Source organism: Bison bison, unplaced genomic scaffold (genome assembly GCF_000754665.1).
Source record: "Bison bison bison isolate TAMUID 2011002044 unplaced genomic scaffold, Bison_UMD1.0 scf7180017848827, whole genome shotgun sequence".
In the NCBI taxonomy this organism is placed as follows: Eukaryota; Metazoa; Chordata; class Mammalia; order Artiodactyla; family Bovidae; genus Bison; species Bison bison.
In genome coordinates, this window is record NW_011479400.1 from 48,847 (window position 1) to 66,992 (window position 18,146).

Here is an 18,146-nt window from a genome sequence, read left to right on the forward strand (position 1 = left end):
CCCACCAGAAAGCCCAGGCCCGGTGCGCTCCAGCTGCGGGGGCTCCAGCACCCCCAGAGGCCCCCGAGCACACCAGCAGCACCAGGCAGGCCTGGGGTGCCCTGCACAGTGGCCCTGGGCCCATGCCCATCCCTGAGGGACAGATGTGCAGCCCTTGGCCCTGGGCAGCTCAGGGCTGGGGCTCCCTCACTCTCCACCCAACTGGCAGGAATCCAGCCCTCTCGGGGGCCCTGAGGCTGGATGACCAGGGTGGACACTGGTGGAGGGCACCAGTGCATCATGTGTGTGTGTGTGTGAGTGTGTGTGTAAGTGTGTGTGTGTGAGAGAGTGTGTGTGTGTCTGTGTGTGAGTTTGAGTGTGTGAGAGTGTGTGTGTGTGAGTGTGTGTTGTCACTTCAGTTGTGTCCAACTCTGTGACCCCATGGGCTGCAGCCCACCAGGCTCCTCTGCCCATAGGATTTCCCAGGCATGAATACTGGAGTGGGTTGCCATTTTCTTCTGCAGGGGATCTTCCCAACCCAGGGATCTAACCCGCGTCTCTTACGTCTCCCACATTGCCAGCCAGGTCCTTTACCGCTAGAGCCACCTGGGGAGCCCAGTCCATCACGCTGCCTGAATGAAAAGAAACAATAGCCTCCCTGTCAGGCCCTATTTTCAGCACTGGAGACACACCAACTCCTTTAGTACTCAAAGGGCTCCGTGGGATCACACTCTCACAATCCCCACATAGTGATGAAGACACAGAGGTTCAGAGTGGCCACATGACCTGCATAAGTCACGCTGACAGACAGTTGCATCCAGACTCCCAGCTTCAGAGTCAGCTTTAATTCCACGCATGCTCCCAGGATACATCCTGATGAGCTGCCAGGCCAGACCAGGCCCCTCACTGAGCCTCTGGGCCCCCGAGGATCTTGTGCAGCTTATCCACTCAGAGGCCTCACCAAGCCCCCTCCGTCTGAGGCCCGCAGTTTCCACCACCTGGCCCCCAGGAGGGTGTGAGACCTGGTGGTGCGCTCTGAGGCTCCCCAAAGTGAGGCACACCCGCACACTGACCCAAACAGCCCCTACAGGCTGCCAGGCTTCCGCAGAGATTTGCACCCTGTTTCTCTGGGTTCTCCCCTTCCTGGACAACCTCCCCAGCCTCCACTGAGGGACAGCTCACCGGGTGCAGGCATTAGCAGCAGAGAGAAATCCAAAGTGCGAGACGGCCTGCTCCTTCCTGACAAGGGCCGTCAGCCCCAAGGCCCAGACCAAGCAGGGGCTCAAGCCCCAGAGGAGCTCCTGAGGCCGGGGTGGGCGCTGCCTCCCTGGCCTGCCCAAGGGCCCTACACACGGTGAGATCGGGGTGCCATTTCCAGGGCAGAGAGGCCCCAGGGCCTCATGTCCGCCACACCCCCTTCCGCAGAGCCTCCTTGACATCCTCGTTCCTCAAGGTGTAGATGAAGGGGTTCAGCACCGGGGTGACGGTGGTGCTGAGCACGGCGACAGCCTTGGTCAGGTCCAGCGAGCTCTCCACCAAGGTCCTCACGTGCAGGATGACAGTTGGGCCATACCAGATGAGGACCACCGCGAGGTGGGAGGAGCAGGCGGAGAAGGCCCGGGGCCGGCCCTGCAGCGAGGGCGTCCTGACGACGGCGACCACGATGTGGGCGTAGGAGACCAGCGTGATGACGCCCAGCGTGATGACATGACAGACCAGCGTGATGACGCGACAGACCAGCGTGATGACGCCCAGCGTGGTGACGTCGTAGACCAGCGTGATGACGCGAAAGCCCAGGATGACGCAGAAGGCAGCACGATCCAGGGCGGGATGTCCCAGAAGTGGTTGAGGACCCGTGAGCCACAGAAGAAAAGGCGGCTGATGAGGGCCGTGGGCACGATGATGGCCGAGAAGCCGCAGAGCCAGGAGCCCAGGGCCAGGTGGCCAGAGAACCCGGGCGTCATGAAGCTGCCGTAGCGCAGCGGCAGGCAGACGGCTAGGTAGCAGTCGTAGGCCATGGCGGCCAGCAGGAAGTCCTCGGTGCAGCCCAGAGAGAAGACGAAGTGCATCTGCACAGCGCAGCCTGAGGAGATGGCTCCGCTGCGTGAGGTAAAGACGGCCAGCGTCTTGGGCATGCAGGCCGTGGTGAACCAGATCTCCAGGAAGGAGAGGTTGCAGAGGAAAAAGTACATGGGCGTCTGCAGGCGCCGGTGTGCCCCGACCAGCGAGAGGATGGCCAGGTTCCCGGCCACCGTGAGCACGTACGTGAGCAGGAAGAGCTCCACGTGGAGGCCCCGGGCCCCGGGAAGCCCAGCAAGATGAACGGGCCCCCAGCGGACAGGTTCTGGCTGCGGCCCCAGGCCATGACACCCATCAGGACACAGGCCCCGTGAGGCCAGCAAGAGGGACCGGCAGCCAGAAGCCCTCCGGGGGGCTTTGGAGAAGAGGCCCCCTCCCCGCTCTCTGGCTCTCCTCACGTTGTCCTCTAACCCCAGGGCCCCAGACCGGCCTGGGACAGTGGACGGGAAGCACCCGCTGCAGCGGAGCGGCCCAGAGCGCTGCGTGGACTCGGGTCCGGCCGTTTGTCACCTGCTGGCCGAGGAGGATCCTGGTCTAGATCCCTTCCTTGGGGCTGTCCTTATTCTAGACTCCTCGTGGGGGTGGGGGGCATTTCCTTATTCTAGAGCTTTTCACAAATGAAATTACGTATGGCCCAATTTGGGACATTTTTATCCAACAAAGCGGATTATTCCTAGTAAAGCATTCCTATCGCGATGTGCCATGAAACCGCCCCGGTTCCCCGAGGATGACCACCTCAGAGGCACCCCGGGGGAGCTGCTCTACCCGCCAGAGGGGGAAAGCCAGGAGGCAGATGGCTGCCACCAGCGCTGCTCTGGCTGCAGCCGAGGTCGCTGGGTGGGGCAGGAGACCCACTGGAGAAGCTCTCAGTCCCTCGGTGCTGCCCACCGCTTCTCGGAACCCCTCGTGGGCTTCGACCCCACCGACAAGAGCCCAGAGTCCAGAACCGGCGGCCACTGCACGGCAGGCAGGGCGGGGCAGGTTGAGGTCTACGCGTCCACGTGCTGGACCACTGGGCACGGGGCTCCCGAGGTGGTGCCCACCGTCCTTGCCCCTGCGCGTCACACACTTGCCCCGCACACACGTGGGCACCGCGTACTCTCAGAAGCCTGGTCCTGGACCAGCTTTCTGCTACTGGAGCAGTTGTCCCGTTCCTGATGGACTTGGGGTCCCTTGGTGTTTCACAGTGACTGCCCTGCTCACACCAGAGTCTGGGCATAGATCAGGAACCGGTCTAGGAGTCCTGCCCAAGTCCCCTTTTAATAACCTTTAAATAACCCCTTGGAGTTGAGCAGGGAAAGGGCGTCCACCCCAGCCACCTTATAAATAGCAGGTTCTGGCTCCCTGCTCTCTGTCTACTGTCACTGGTGACCTGGGCAGGAAGGCGCTCACTGCCTCTGTTCTGGGATCTGAGAGCAAGAAACCCTGTGCCACAGCCCTGACACGCTTGGCTGTGACCCGCTCCCAGCCCCACAGTGAAGCCAGGGCAGCTGACCTTAACCAGAGACCAGCAAGATGGCCCACATTCCAGACACATCCAGAGATATGCCCTAGAGCCCTGTGGTGGTGTCCAGACAAAAGCAAACCTCAGAGGCTCTGCATCTGTGTGGACGAGGCCGGCACACCCACCAGGTCCCAGGAGGGGACCCCTTGGGCCATGTCCTGGCAAGACAGCGACCCCATCCCAGACGCCAACTCCTGGGGGCCAGAGTGCTCCTTGCGGCTGTCTGCTGGACCCCTGGGTGGGCACAGACCCCTGTGGGCTGCAGCGGGGCCTGTACCCCCTGCACTGCTCACAAGCCCAGGCCCCGCAACCCGCAGGGAGCACAGAACTGCACAGAATTGGCAAGCCTGCCCTGCCTGGAGCTCTAAGAATCCTCCAGCCTGAATTTCTGAATGTCCCATGACTTGTGGGTGGCTACTGCTGTGCCCTGGAGGTGAAGACACAGGGCTGCTCTCCCGTGTGTGCACATGCGCACGTGCGTGTGTGTGTGTGCCTGGGAGTGTGCGTGCACACGGTGAGGACACCCAGAGCCTTCAGAGTCCGCCTCGTTTCAAGGGTCTCCTGAAGCTGAGAAGGTGGGACTAAATGAGAGTCTCACTCTGAGTCCACCACGGGGGAGGGGGACTAAATGGGGGCCGCACTATGAGCCCACCATGGGGAAGGGGGGCGTCTCCCTGCAGATCAGCTCATGGGGACATGGCATGATGAGGGGTCACTCACCTGGGGTCTGAGCAGGCTCCAGGACACATCCCCCTGAAGCCACCTGGAGACCAGAAGGCTGAGCATGGGCCCCCGAGAACTTTCCAGGTGGGGCCATGCCCGTGGGGGCTGCCTCTTGCTGGCTGAAGACCCCCTGTTGGCTGAGCCACCTGCCTCTGTGGATGTGGCCAGAGGGATGGGCCCAGGGAGCAGCCAAAGCGTTCATGCTGCCCCAGCAGGCTCACGGCAGTGGCCAGAAGGGGATCTCAGGTGCTAGGGAAGGTGCCCTGGCCCGCCACCCACACTGGACGCTCACACCCCTGACTCTGGTCACTCAGGGTGGCCAGCACTGGCTCAGCCTTGGGGGAAGGAAGCAGAGGCGCCCCTGCCAGCCCCAGCTCCTCAGGCTGCCGGACTCGACTCATCGCAGCCGCAGGCACCTGCCGCCCCAGCTCTTCCAGGGCAGCATCTCCCCTGCACCCCGCTGGGCATCAGCAGGGCCGCTGGTACTCTGGCACACGGCCCAGGAAGCGGAGGCACCCGGGTGAGAAGGGTGTCCTCCATGGCGCCCTGGCTGCCACCACCAGCAGGGAGAGCCAAGCCCAGAGGCAGCCCTCTCGCTCTCAGATGCTTCTGCCCTCCCTCTGGCCTCCCTGGGGCTCAGGCCTGCAAGGACCTTCTTGCCAATTACTCAGGAGCAAGATCCTGGCCCCGGGCGCTGGGGCGGCCTGGGAGTGGTCCGCGGGGCTCTGGGGGGGCCTGGGGGTGGTCCCCGGTGGCACCCAGCGTCCTGAGGGGCCTCCTGCCCTTGGGGTCCTCCCGGGAGCCGCTTCCTGCCTGGAGCCCCACCGTGTCTGCTGCAGGGCCAGCACCCTGAGGGGCACAGTAGACCCTGGTGCTCTTGGCAGATGCTCGGTATCTCAGTTTCCTCTCTGGAAATGGGTGAGGACACCCCACAGTTTGACAGGCAACCCACAGGCAGCCCACCTCTACCAGTGCCCAAGCCTTCCAGGAAGAGCCGCTCCAACAAGACCCCAGCTGGAGACTGCTTCACGCTCCCCGAGGCAGGGACCCCAGCCCAGCGAGCACAGGAGGAAGCTGTGGCTGGAAGGAGGAACCGCCGTGGACCAGGCGGGAGAGCCCACCCTGGGGCTCTGTGAGCACGTGCGGGGTGCACCTGGGGTGTGTGGGGTCGGCCACAGGCAGGCTGTGTGCTGTTAGTCACCAGGGGCCTGAGCCCCAGAGGCGGGGACACCGCTTCCAGGGGCAGTGTGCTCCCACCCCCAGTATGCCCCCCTGCCGTCGGCACCTGGCAGGTGGGCAGCAGCCAGAGGGGCTCTGATGGGACCACTGACCTCAGCCACCCATGCTCAGCCTCAAGTGTCATCCGCCCTGGGGACTCCAGCAGCACCGTGTCTGTCACACAGATGTCTGTCTGTCCCTAATTGGAAGCTCATTAAAAGCTGGCAGCAGGCTCCCCGGGTGGGAGCGTGGCCTCGTCAACTGGCACCATGCAGGGCTGCCACCTTGTCTAACAGAACAAGAGGGCCACTTTCCGTTTGCTTCAATAAACCAAACTTTCCCCAAGCCTACCCAACTCGAGGAGTTTGGAAGGTGCAGAAGAAAGGCTTCTCAAAGCACAGGTGAGTGTGAAGATGAGGTGTGTCATGCGTGCCCACCCTTGTGTTTTTGTTTTCCCCCGTCCACTTTCAGGGCTCATGTTAGAGAAACACTGCTGAATTCTCATTCTTTTTTCTTTTTTTAAATTGAGGTATATGGTTGACAGACAAAGCAGCCGTACACGTGTGACGGACACATCTTGATGAGTCTGGAGATGGCCGTCCACCTGTGAAACATTCCCCATTGCCTCTAAAAGTCCCCGCGCTGTTTGTGTGATGAAACATTCGACATAAGATGCACCTCCTGCGTCACAACTTACACCACACACGGCCCACGTTTCGCGAGCTCACTGCCCTCTCTTCCCTCAACTACTCCAGGTCCGAAGATCGGACTTCCCATTCCTCTTATTGTAACTAAAGCCCTTGGAAACACACGTCGACCAGAAGTATTTGCCTATATTTCTGAATAACTTCCTTATGATAAAGAAGTGTACTTCAAATCCATAATCTCCACTGACAAGACCACTCAAGAGGTGACAAGGCCCAGCAGGATTATCTCCAGAAAGGCCGCCCCTGATGCTGGGCTGGGTGCCCCCAGGTCCTCTGCAGGTCTGGCCCCCACTGTGGTCTGGTGACCAGCGCCGCCTTCTCCATGATGGGGCCCTGGTCTGGCCCAGCCGCCCCTGCACTGGGAGTGAATGTGAGGCGGTGCGGAAGAAGCTGAGGGCCCGTGAGCGTGTCTCATCCTAGTGGCCTGTAATAATGAAGCATGTCCTGCAGCAGCGTGTTTAGAAGAAGAAAAGTGAGAGCGCTGACTGAGGGTTAGAATGGGGCTTGTCCTGACCGCGTTCCGCTGCGTCGCTGACGTGACGGCAATCGGACGCCACGCGGGCACCGGGAGACACGCGGCCTCTCACGGTGTCAGGGCTTGTCCTGACCGCATCCGCTGTGTCGCTGACGTGATGACAATCGGACGCCACGCGGGCACCGGAAGACACGCGGGTCTCTCACGGTGTCAGAGCCCGGTCTGGGGTCTGGACCTCTCACCCAGTGAGGGTGGAGGGGGTGGCCATGGTTAGTAAAGAGCCGAGAGAGGAGGAGTTTGTGCAGACACTCTGCTTTTGTGGGGGGAGGGGTCTGCCAGTCTGGTTGGAACTCTGGAGTGGGGGGCAGGGAGAGCCTTGGAGCAGGGAGCTGGGGGGAGGAGTGGCCTCGAGTTCACCAGGGAAGGGAGGTGGCAGCTCTTCTGGGCTGATGTACCCCCGGGGGGCACCAGAACCCCCAAGAAGACACCCCAGGACATCCTGGGGACGCATCAGGGTCCATAGAGGAGCCTGGGAAGACCAGGAAGGGGCCCAAGGGCCCCAACCCACTGCCAGACCCAAAAGCAGCACAAAGCTGGCTCCCAGGTGCCCCCGCAACATGTCCCCACCCCTCACTGCACCCTGAACTGAGGAAGAAGAAATCAGGTCATGCGTGAGGTTCCTGTGGCTGCTGCAAAAAACTGCCACTGAGCGTGGTCTAGAGGCGGAGCAGCAGCAAAGAGACCGCCTGCCCGTGCGGGAGGTGCAGGAGATGTGCGCTCCATCCCCAGGTCCGGAAGAGCCCTGCAGGAGGGCATGGCGACCCACGCCAGTATTCTTGCCTGGAGAGTCCCATGGACAGAGGAGCCTGGAGGGCTACAGTCCATGGGGTCGCAAAGAGTCAGACACGCTGAAGTGACTTAGCACACGTATACCCGCAAGTGGACGAGAACAACACAAATTTGTTTTCTTACGCTCTACACCTTAGACGTTCCAGGCAGGTCTCTCTGGGCTAAATTCCAGGGACCAGAATATCTGGTTCCTTCTGGAGGCTCTGGGGGAGAGTGCTTTCCTCACCTCTTCCCTGAAGGCTGCTGCATTCCTGGGCTTGTGGCCCCTCCTCCTTTCCAAAGCCAGTCCGTCAGCATCTCACTGACACTCTCCTATGGTCGTGTCTCCCCCAGCCCCCTTCCACCTTTAAGGGCCCTGTGATGACACAGAGCCCACTCGGGCCGTCCAGGGACTTGCGGCTCCAGCTGCCCTCGTCCGAGTGCCGCAGCACTCTCACAGGTTCCGGGAGGACGATGTGGACGCTGTCGGGGAGGGGGTGCGCTTCTGTGCTGACCACAGAACGCCCACCTGCCCCACAGCCCCCGTGGCTGTCCTGTCCAGACAGTCCGCCTCCCAGGACAGTCTGCTCTGCAGCCCAAAGTGACAGGAGGCCGCCCCTTACCTGACAGTCGTCTGCAAAGTCAGCGATTTGGAAACGTCTCCGTCTGAATGCATTTTAAGGAACAGTTGGAGACAAAGGACAGCCATGTTTTACTTGTGACAGGCAGTTGTAATGAAAATCTTTAAGCAGTCATCCAAAAAATAATTCTGCATCATAATTGCTATTACGTGTTTCCACATTACTGTATGATCATTGGTTTTATTTTTCAAAGTGATACATAAGTTTATGCTTTTTAGGGAATTTTAACTGCAAAGAAGTATATACAGAGTCTAAGTCCCACTGTACCCCCAGACGTCACTGCTTAAGATAGTCTCGTGAGGAACTCGCCTGACATTCTTCATGGATGTTTTGTTTTATCACGATGTGCTCACACCGCCTAGGACATGCTTCCAGGCCCTGCTCGTGACTTGCCTCTGTCTGCATCCCTGCCCAGGCAAGCGCCCTCCACCTGGATCCCATCATCGGGTGTGGGGGCTGCTTCCAATTTGTCTGATTGCAAACGTGAAGTCCTGTGTGTGTCTCCTTGTAAAGTCATGTAAGACATGGACTCCCGGGTCAAAAATAATGATGCCACCACCTGCCCTTTTAAAGATTCTGCAGCACAGCATTTCTTTCCAATGCTGACATCCTGGTAAAGTTGATGGATAAACCACATTTCAGTCAAGCCCCTGTTCTGTCAGACTCATTCTCCTTCTCTAAGAGGAGTCACTGCTGAGTGCGCAGTGTGAGAGCAAAGCGCGACTCAGCGGGAGGGGCAACGGGGCGGGGGAGGTGGCGGTCGCCTGTGACAGGTGTGCCCACCCCTGGAGGTGCTGGAAAGTAGATAAAACTGGAAAGTGGCTGTTAAAAAGATGCCAGAAATAATGTCACTCACCAGACACATGAACTTTAGATAGAACTTCCTCCATGGAAATGGAAAGTCCCTGAATGTGCCCTGAAGAGGCAAAATGTGAAAACACACAATAGAAGTTTTAAACTCAAAGGTGCTGAAACCATATGTAACTTGTGATAATATTGCTTTTAACTGTGTCTTTTAGGTTATTAATCATTGGGAATATTGATCACTAGAGTAACTGGTATGAATCTAGTGTGGGCAGATATCATCCACGTGAGTATGTTTATGTATGTGCTTCAGCTTTAGTTTAGTTTGGGGGAAATTCATTTTAAGTGAAGTAATTTATGGTGCATTGGGGCAGACCTGCACGTGTGTGAGACGGTCCATCTGTAACCATGTCTGGTCCAGCCCACCCCGACTGCAGACGGTGTGCGTGTGTCGTGACTGCCCCCACACGGCGCTTGAGTCACAGGTGTGAGTGTCTGTGTGTGGCAGTGCATGTGCACATCTCACAGCATCAGTCGTCGGGATCTGCCCTCTCCCTGGCCACTCAGGGCCCCGCCAGGAAAACCCTCTCAGCAGGCAGAGTGACGCTGTCCGTGGTGCTGGCCACTCTGCTAACCAGCGCTGACCAAGCACCTCCCAGCCACCTTCGAGGCCCCACGGCCCCCTCAGGGCCCAGGACAACCAGGCTTCCATCTCGCCTCAGGGTACACCTGGGCTCCTGTGGGTTGGCTCACACCTGGGAACCCACATATGGTTGTCCCACACCCAGATTCCTCCTCAGTTTCTGAGCCTGGTTCTGACAGAACCAAACTCTGGTCCAGCCCCATCTTACTCTGCTGATCTTCTGCCTGAAAACCTCAAAAAATATGAACCTCATTCTGTGACCTCCAGCTGCCTAAAGCCAGACGTCTCCCTCAAGATGCTGTGTGGCTTAGCAAGCAATGGCCAGGGGTGAGGAGGCTGGGTTTCTTCCAGACTGGGTGGTCCTGGGCCTCCCCTCCCTGAGCCCAGCCTCTCCCCTGGGACTTCCAGGTAGGGATGGGGAGGAAGGGACAGAGGGAGAAGGACAGGAGGGAGGTCCATTGCCTTTATGGACAGCAGTGTATTAAAGACAAAATCTGGGGTCAGGCAGGCTCCAGCTGTGGAGAAGATGGGGCCTGGAAACTGCAAGTTTTACAAAGAAGTGAAAGACTCGAAACAGAAACTGACTAGACTCAGCACAAAAGATGTGCCTGGGCATAGAGGGTGTCCATGCCTTAACTACCTGGGCATGGAGGGCGTCACACCTCAGCTACCTGGGCATGGAGGGCGTCCGCGCCTCAGCTACCTGGGCATGGAGGGCGTCCGTGCCTCAGCTACCTGGGCATGGAGGGCGTCCGCGCCTCAGCTACCTGGGCATGGAGGGTGTCCGTGCCTTAACTACTCATTCACAAGTATGATTCAAACACAGAACCTGAGAAACACAGTCAGGCATTCAGAGAATGTTACGTAGAACAGAGGCAGCTGCGCAGATAACAGAGAACAGAAAGCACTCTTCAAATACTAGAAAACTGATGTGGGATGAGTGCCTACCTCCAACCATGCCCAACGATAAAGTCCAGATACAAAATTTTGTGAAAGATGGAAATCTTTGAAAATGAAAACACAGCATGCCAGTTTATGGGACGTACAGAAGCAGTGTGCCTAAAGGGAAGTACACAGGAGTGAACACCTACATTTTTAACAGAAGAAAAATCTCAAACCAATAAAATTAAAACACTAAGGAACCAGAAAAAGAAGAGCAAACCTAACTCAAAGTCAGTGGAAAGGAGAAAATAATGAACCTCAAGGTGGTAAGTGAAACAGAGAGCAGAGAACAACAGAGAGAATCGATAAAACCAGAAGTCAGTTCTCAAAATCAGCAAAGTCAACAAACCTTTAAACCTTTCCCTAAGGTTTAAACTCAATAAGAAATGGGTGTGGCGACATCACTGCTGACTCCACAGAGCAAACAGGAAGCAGGGGGCACTGAGCAGTGCTGTGCCAGGGGGCAGAGGACCTAGAAGACAGGGGCAGGTTCCTGGACACACAGATGCCAACCCCGACTCAAAAAGAAATACAAAAGTTGAACAGACCTACACTAGGCACAGAAATTGAATCGGTAACTCCTCCTCCTAACAGAGGAAAGCCCGGGACTAGGTAGATGGCTTCACCAAGTCTACCAGACGGCTACCGAAGAATCAACACCAGCCCTTCTCAAAATTCTCCAAAAAGCAGAAAGGGGAGACACTTCCTAATGTGTTCTGGGAGGCCAGCATGACCATGATAAGACGGTCAGACAAAAACACCACAGGAAAACTCCACACCAATACCTACAAATACAGATGCAAAATCCTCAACTCAATACAAGAAAACCAAATCCAATGGCATATTAAAAGGTTACCACTGTGACCAGCGGGATTTGACCTTGCATCCCAGGAATGCAAGGATGATTCAATATAAAAATCAATATTTATACCACATTAATAGAATGAAGGGGTAAGGACACATAATCAACTCAATGCAGGAAAATATTTGACAAGATTCAACATCTTTTCATGATAAAAATACTCAGAAAACCAGTGATAGGAAAGACCTTCATCAACATGATAAAGGACACTTACACCCACGGCTGACGTCAGCACTGCCAGGAGGCGCTGCGAGGGCCAAGGGGCTGAGACAGCAGCGCTCCCCCCAGAGCAACGGGGCAAGTAGACAGAGAGAGGCGCCCGACCCGGAAGGAGGAGCTGACAGCACCCTTGTCTCCAGACAGCCAGACTCGTTATTAGAAAATCCCAGAGTCTATACCCCAACACTTACCACGATTAATAAAGAAATTCAGCAAAGTTTCAGAGTGAAAAATCAACATGCAGAATCGGCTGTGTTCCTGAAACAGCAATGACCAATTCAAAGTGGAAATTAGGAAAACAATTCCATTTGTAACAGCACCCAAAAGAATAAAATATCTAGAAATAAATTTAACCAGGGAGGGAAAGGCTCACTGAAGACTGCAAAACACTGTGGGAAAACTAACGGAAACCTGAATAAATGGAAAAATAGCCTATGTTCACGGGTTAAGTGACTTAATATTGTTAACATAGCAACACTGCATCAGGTGAGCTATAGACTCAGTGAAACACCTATCAAAATCTTAACGGCCTTTCTTTCAAAATTGGAAAAACTGATTCTAAATTAATATGGAATAGCAAGAGGCCCCAAAAGCCAAGACAACCTTGAAAAAGAACAAAATTATATGACTCACTTTCTGATTTCAAAACTTACAAAGCTATTACCCAAAACTCTGGGATTCACATAAGACAGACTATAGACCAATAGAATAGGCTTGATAGTTGAGAAGTAAACCCATACATCTATGGTCAATTGATTTTTGACAAGGGTACCAAGACCACTCAATGAGGAAAGAGTAGCCTCTCAACAAATCTCCATCTGCAGGAGAATGCAGTCCAACTCCCACCTCTCACAAGATACAAAAATGAACTCAAAATGGATCAAGAATGAAAATAGGAGAGTTAAAACTATAAAACCCTCAAAAGAAAACATACAAGTAAATCTTTAGGACCTTGGATTTGGCAAAGGATTCTTAGATAAAACACGAAAAGCAAGAACAACAAAAGAAAAGACAGATGAACTGGAATTCATAAAGATCAAGAGCTTTGTGCACCAAAGAACACTATCAAGAAAGCAAAACATACAAAATGGGATAAACATTGCAAATCATATATCTAATAGGGGCCTTGTATGTAAACTACATAAAAAACTCTTACAACTCAAAAACTAAAAGACAAACAATCCAATCCAAAATGAGCCAGGACTTGAATAGACATTTCTCCAAAGAAGATGTACAGAGGGCCAATGTGGAAAGATGTTTCGTGTCATCAGTCATCAAGGAAATGCAAATAAAAACCACAATGAGATACCACTTCACACCCACTAGGGTAGCTATATATTTTTTAAAAACAGAAAATATCAAGTGTTGGTGAGAATGTAGAGAAATTGGAATGCTTGTACCTTTCTGATAAGAACATAAAATGGCGCAGCCTCTATGGACAATAATTCGGCGTTTCTCAAAAAGTTAAACATAAAATTCTCACGTGACCCAGCCATCCCACTCGTAGATATATGTCCAAGAGAACTGAAGACTGGTACTCAAGCAAGTGTTTGTCCACAAGCGTCCACAGCAGCACTGTTTACAACAGCCGGAAGGTACAAATAACCCTAAGAGGTGTACCGAGAAAGAGAAGGCGGCACACACTTACAACAGCATTTTATTCAGCCACAAAAAGGAGTGAAGCACTGATTCGGGCCACAGTGTGGATGACCCTGAGAACATCAGGCTAGACGAAAGAAGCCAGACTCAAAACGCTACCTATCATATTTCAAGCAACAGATAATCAGAATAGTATCAGAGTATAAACCAAAATATGAAACAAATGCCCGTGAGTCTATACTGATATAAACGAATGATTGGATAAAGAAAGAAAAGGGTAGAAAAGACAAATTTTCCATGCAGAAGAACTGCAAGTCATTTACCTCTGTATCTGTCTCAAGGAGGGAGAGTATGACCCTTAAATGTGGGCTGATGTGACGGCCTCCTTCCAGAGAGGACACTGTGCATGCAGGAGGGCGCTGTGGCAGGAAAGGACTCGCGGCCTGAGCCCCGTGCTCAGGGTCAACAGCAGTGACGGCCCTGCTGATGCTGTGGGTCTAGACACAACATGATGAGAAGGGCACTTTATCTCCACAGTCTTCCTCCCAAAGACCCATAACCTCGGTTTAATCATGAGAACAACATGAGACAAGCCCCAGTTTGCGGACATCCTATCAAATAGATTACCAAACTCCTCAAAATTGTCAAAAAAAAAAGTATGCGAAGCCCACAGCCAAGCGGAACTAAGGGAACATGACAACTGAATGCGATGCGATCCTGGACGGGAGCCGCGCACGGAAAGAAAGACATGGGCGCAAACTCAGGAGAGCCGAGTAAGGTGCGCACTGTAGGTGACAATAATGTGTCACATCGGTTCGTAAATTGTAACAAACGCACCCCCACACTAATGTAAGACCTCAGCGTCAGGAGAAGCTCTGCGTGGGATGTATGGGAACTGTCTTACTATCTTTGCAACTTTTCTATAAATCTAAACTGTTCTAAAATAATTTTGAAAAACCAAGGACTTCTGTTCATCAAAAGTCATCTTAAAGAAACGAGAAAAGACATAAACTGGGAAAAATATGTTTGCAAAACATCATACAAATGATAACATACTGATGAAAGGAATCAAAGATGAACCAAGAAATGAAGAGATAGACCACATTCGTGGATTGGAAGACTCGATATTGTAAAGATGTTAATTCTCCCCAAACTGATCTAGATTATGGTCAACTCCAATAAAAATCACAACAGAACACTGCATAAAATCAACCAGCTGAATCTAAAATTTACGGAAAGGCTAAGGAACTGAAAGAGGAAAAATTATTTTGAAAAGCAAGAGTAGTCCGAGCATCCACACCAGCTGGTTTCAAACCTACAAAGCTGTCGCAATTGAGGCAGTGCAGAATCAGAGAGACGACAAACCCAGAGACAAACGGAGCGGAGCAGAACCCAGAAACAGACCCGTGAACCCAGGTCCCTCACCAACACGGGCCCATGTTCTCGAGTGTAACAGGAATCTCACACTCACAGGGTTCAGATTCATGCCAAGTGTGCTCTCGTTAAAGTAAATCAATAACAAAAATACGTCCAGAAAATCTCCAAACATTTGAAAATATTAAAACACTCTTCCAGATAACCATGTTCTACCCGTATACTGGAACACACATCCTCAAAACATGCTGACAGAAGCCAGACAGAGAGGGGGTACTGGATGGTTCCGTTCTGTCACAGTCTAGAAAATAAGTAATCCACGAAGAAAAGACTCAGAGCAGCGTTGCCTCGAAGTGGGGGGTGAAGGGTTGACTGGGAAGGAGTGTGCAGGGTGCTTCTAAGCTGAAGGAAGTTTGTATCTTGATGAGGTGCAGGTTCACACATCTGTGCATTCATCAAAATTCACCAAACTTAGCATCTAAGATCTGTGCACTTCACTGTGTAAATTAAACCTCAATAAAGAAATTTAGAAAAGAGTGTATAAAGAACTCCTGCAAATCAATAAGTAAAATGTGGAGAGAAATGGGCAAAAGACACACACTCACAGGCATCTCACAGAAGCAGAAACCCTCACTGACACTAACCATGCCAAGCGCAGCAGAGAGAGGCAATTCATAGCGCAGCACTATTTTCACCCTCTACATTGGCAGAGATTAGGAGATCCACCACACCATCTGTTGGAAAGGATGTGGTTCAATTGTAGGAGTGTAAGTCACACAGCCACTCTGAGGAGAGAACTTGGCATTTTCTCGTCACCTTGCATGTGAAGTTCACCCCCAGCGCTCCCGCTCGTCCGTGTAGCTCCAAGAGAAATCCTGGTGCGTGGCGCTCAGGGGCTGTGCCCAAAGGTCGAGGTCACCAACTGTGATGCAGGCGGACGTGGCAGAACGTTACTGCTCAGGTGTCAGAACGAATGCAGAACAGCTACCAAGAAGAGAAAGGCTCTTCGTACAAAAAAGCAAGACCCAGAAGACAGCAGGCAGCATGAGACCCTTTGTCATAGCGTTTGCACACAAGCAAAACTAAGCGATATCTATAATTAAAATGCTTCAGGCAGCAGGGGAACCCCACGAGTGGTCCCTGGAGAGTGGGGGGAAGCTGGGGCCACTTAGTAGCCACTTCCTAGGTCTCGAGTTGAGAATAGGTTTACAAGAGTTCCATTATTTTACAACTAAATGAATAGATAAATGCCAAGTGTGGGAAGGAAATAAAATGAATGCTACTGGGTAGCATCCACTCCCCTTTGAACCTCAGGAAAGGGCCTTGAGGCTGAGAGTCTCAGGATGGGCCTCACCAGGGCCAGGGCACCTGGAAGGCAGGGAGCAGGCCAGACTGTTTGTCCCAAGGGGAAGGCGGGAAGCCCCCACCCTTTACTTCATATTCCCTTCTTACATTCCCCCTGGGGACCCTGCAGATTGCTCTGAGAGTCCCACAGGGGTGAGAAATCTCAATTAAAGTCCTCCAGGAAGCCAGGGGGGTGGCAAGGCCACTAATGAGCACCATAAAAGCCACCTGGCCACAAGGCAAGCGGGGGAGACGGCATGCTTCTCCAGGCCCTGGCTGGAGACCTGCAGAGACGTGGAGGTGCACCTTCAGCGAGGAGAGGGGAAGGGAGGCTGGTCTCAAAGCAAAGGGCTTGGGGGTGCTAGAGGGGCAGGCTTTCCGAGTTCCCCTGACACACACCACCAAACCGCTCGGCCCAGAGAGGAGGCCTCCTGGAGCCCCAGCTCTGATGCCCTGGGTCCAGACTGGCACCAACCCAGGTTCTGCAGACCCTTTGCAGGCTCAGCCTCTTCTGCCACGTCGCTGATGGTCTCATATCCCCAGAGACTGGGGCACCCTCCATTCTCTCTGCTCCCCCCCCTGCACCCCCAGGGCCTTCCTACAGCCCCTCCCCACAGGGCTGAGCACCACTGCTGTCAGTGGGGGTCCCCGAGCCCCTTCGAGGTGAGACAGGAGCACCACGGTTCAGCCTCTGTGCAGGACAGGTAAACATAGGAGGAAGAGGCTGAGCGTCGCCCAAGAATTCCACCTGCCCCGGGAATCCCCTCCACCTCCCACGGGGCTCCCTGGTCCTGCCGGTGAGGGGAGGGGCTGAGGAGGCGTGGGAGCCCCGGAGGCCGGGCCTGCTGGCCAGGAACCAGCTCTGCCCCAGCCTGCCGCCTCCCTGCTGCCTACCCATCCTTCAGACACCCAGCTCCTGGGTGTCCTGGCCTAAAAGTCCCAAACCACCCGGCCCCTGAAAGGCTCTGAGTGGACCGCTTCCACCGTCTCCCAAAGGCCACTTTCAAGCTCAGAAAACACAGGATACAGACCTCAGGCCAGCTCAAGACAGGTCCACGTGGGGAAACCAAATGTGGGGATGAACCCTCCCCCCACCCCCAGCCCCAGGCCCACAAATCTAGGCCCAGATTTTGCTCAGACCTGGAGATCCCACTGGCCTTCTGATGGAAGTGGTGTCCTTCCTGAGGATGAGCAGCCCTGGCCAGAGAACAGTGAGGAGAAGCGGTGCTCTGGGGCCCACATGGAGAAGGCCAGGGAGCGTGGGGACACACAGCTAGGACAGCACTCCAAGCACACAGAGCGGGCCTCCTCCCCTGCAGTGTGCACACGCGGGCCTGTGTGTGTGCGTGTACATGGGTGTGTGTGTGAACCTGAATGTGTGCGTGTGCATGCGCCTGGGGGTGTGTGCGTTGTGCCTGGGTGTGTGTGCACCGGCATGCACTTAGGTGTGTGTGTGTGCGCGTGGGCATGCACACTCCCACATGTGGCTGTGTGCACAGTGCTGGGACAGGCAGCAGTGCACACCTGAGAGCTTCCACGTGAGAGTGGACGTGAGAGGTATGCTTGTGCTCACTTGTGTGCAGGTGGGGCCCCCCTGCCAGGGGTTTGCTCAGGGTGAAGTGTGTGTTGGGTTAAGGATGGGGGGTGGTCAGTGCTGCAGCAACTTTGAGAAGGGGTTATGGTGCCCCCACCCAGCTCTCAGGACCCAGTCCCCTGCCCAGCACACATCACACCTGCCTCTCTCCACTGTTCCAAGGCGCTCAGAAGGACCTCCCTGCCAAGAAGGCTATGAGCAATTCCACGGAGACGTCAGTGACAGAGTTCATCCTGCTGGGCTTCCCAGAGCTGTGCCACGTGCGGGGGCTGCTGTTCGGGTCACTCCTCACCATCTACATGGTGACCATCCTGGAGAACCTGGTTGTTATGGTGACCATCAGAGCCAGCCGTCGACTGCACACACCCATGTACTTCTTCCTGGCCAATCTGTCAGTGCCGGAGACCCTCTACACCTCAGTCACCATCCCCAAGCTGCTGGCTGGCCTCTCGGCCTCAGCAAGGACGATCTCCTTCTCAGGCTGCCTCACCCAACTCTTCCTCTTCCTCTCCCTTGGCTCCTCCGAGTGCTTCCTCCTGGCCACCATGGCCTATGACCGCTACGTGGCCATCTGTCACCCCCTGCACTACCCAGCCATCATGGACTCGAGG

General features: G+C 54.5%; 2 protein-coding genes across 2 annotated transcripts in view; one reads left to right on the top strand and one right to left on the bottom strand.

The window, feature by feature from the left end:
- Positions 1-1,377: 1,377 nt before the first annotated feature.
- Positions 1,378-2,344, bottom strand: LOC104992973 (olfactory receptor 287-like). The gene is given in 3 exon segments (XM_010846028.1): positions 1,378-1,735; positions 1,780-2,275; positions 2,278-2,344. Coding segments are annotated over 3 exon segments (921 nt in total).
- A 15,381-nt stretch (positions 2,345-17,725) lies between these two features.
- LOC104992981 (olfactory receptor 226-like) overlaps positions 17,726-18,146 on the top strand; it is a 928-nt gene continuing 507 nt past the window's right edge. Inside the window, exon 1 of the mRNA XM_010846036.1 lies at positions 17,726-18,146. Coding sequence (XP_010844338.1) covers positions 17,730-18,146 — 417 coding nt within the window. The 5' untranslated portion in view covers positions 17,726-17,729.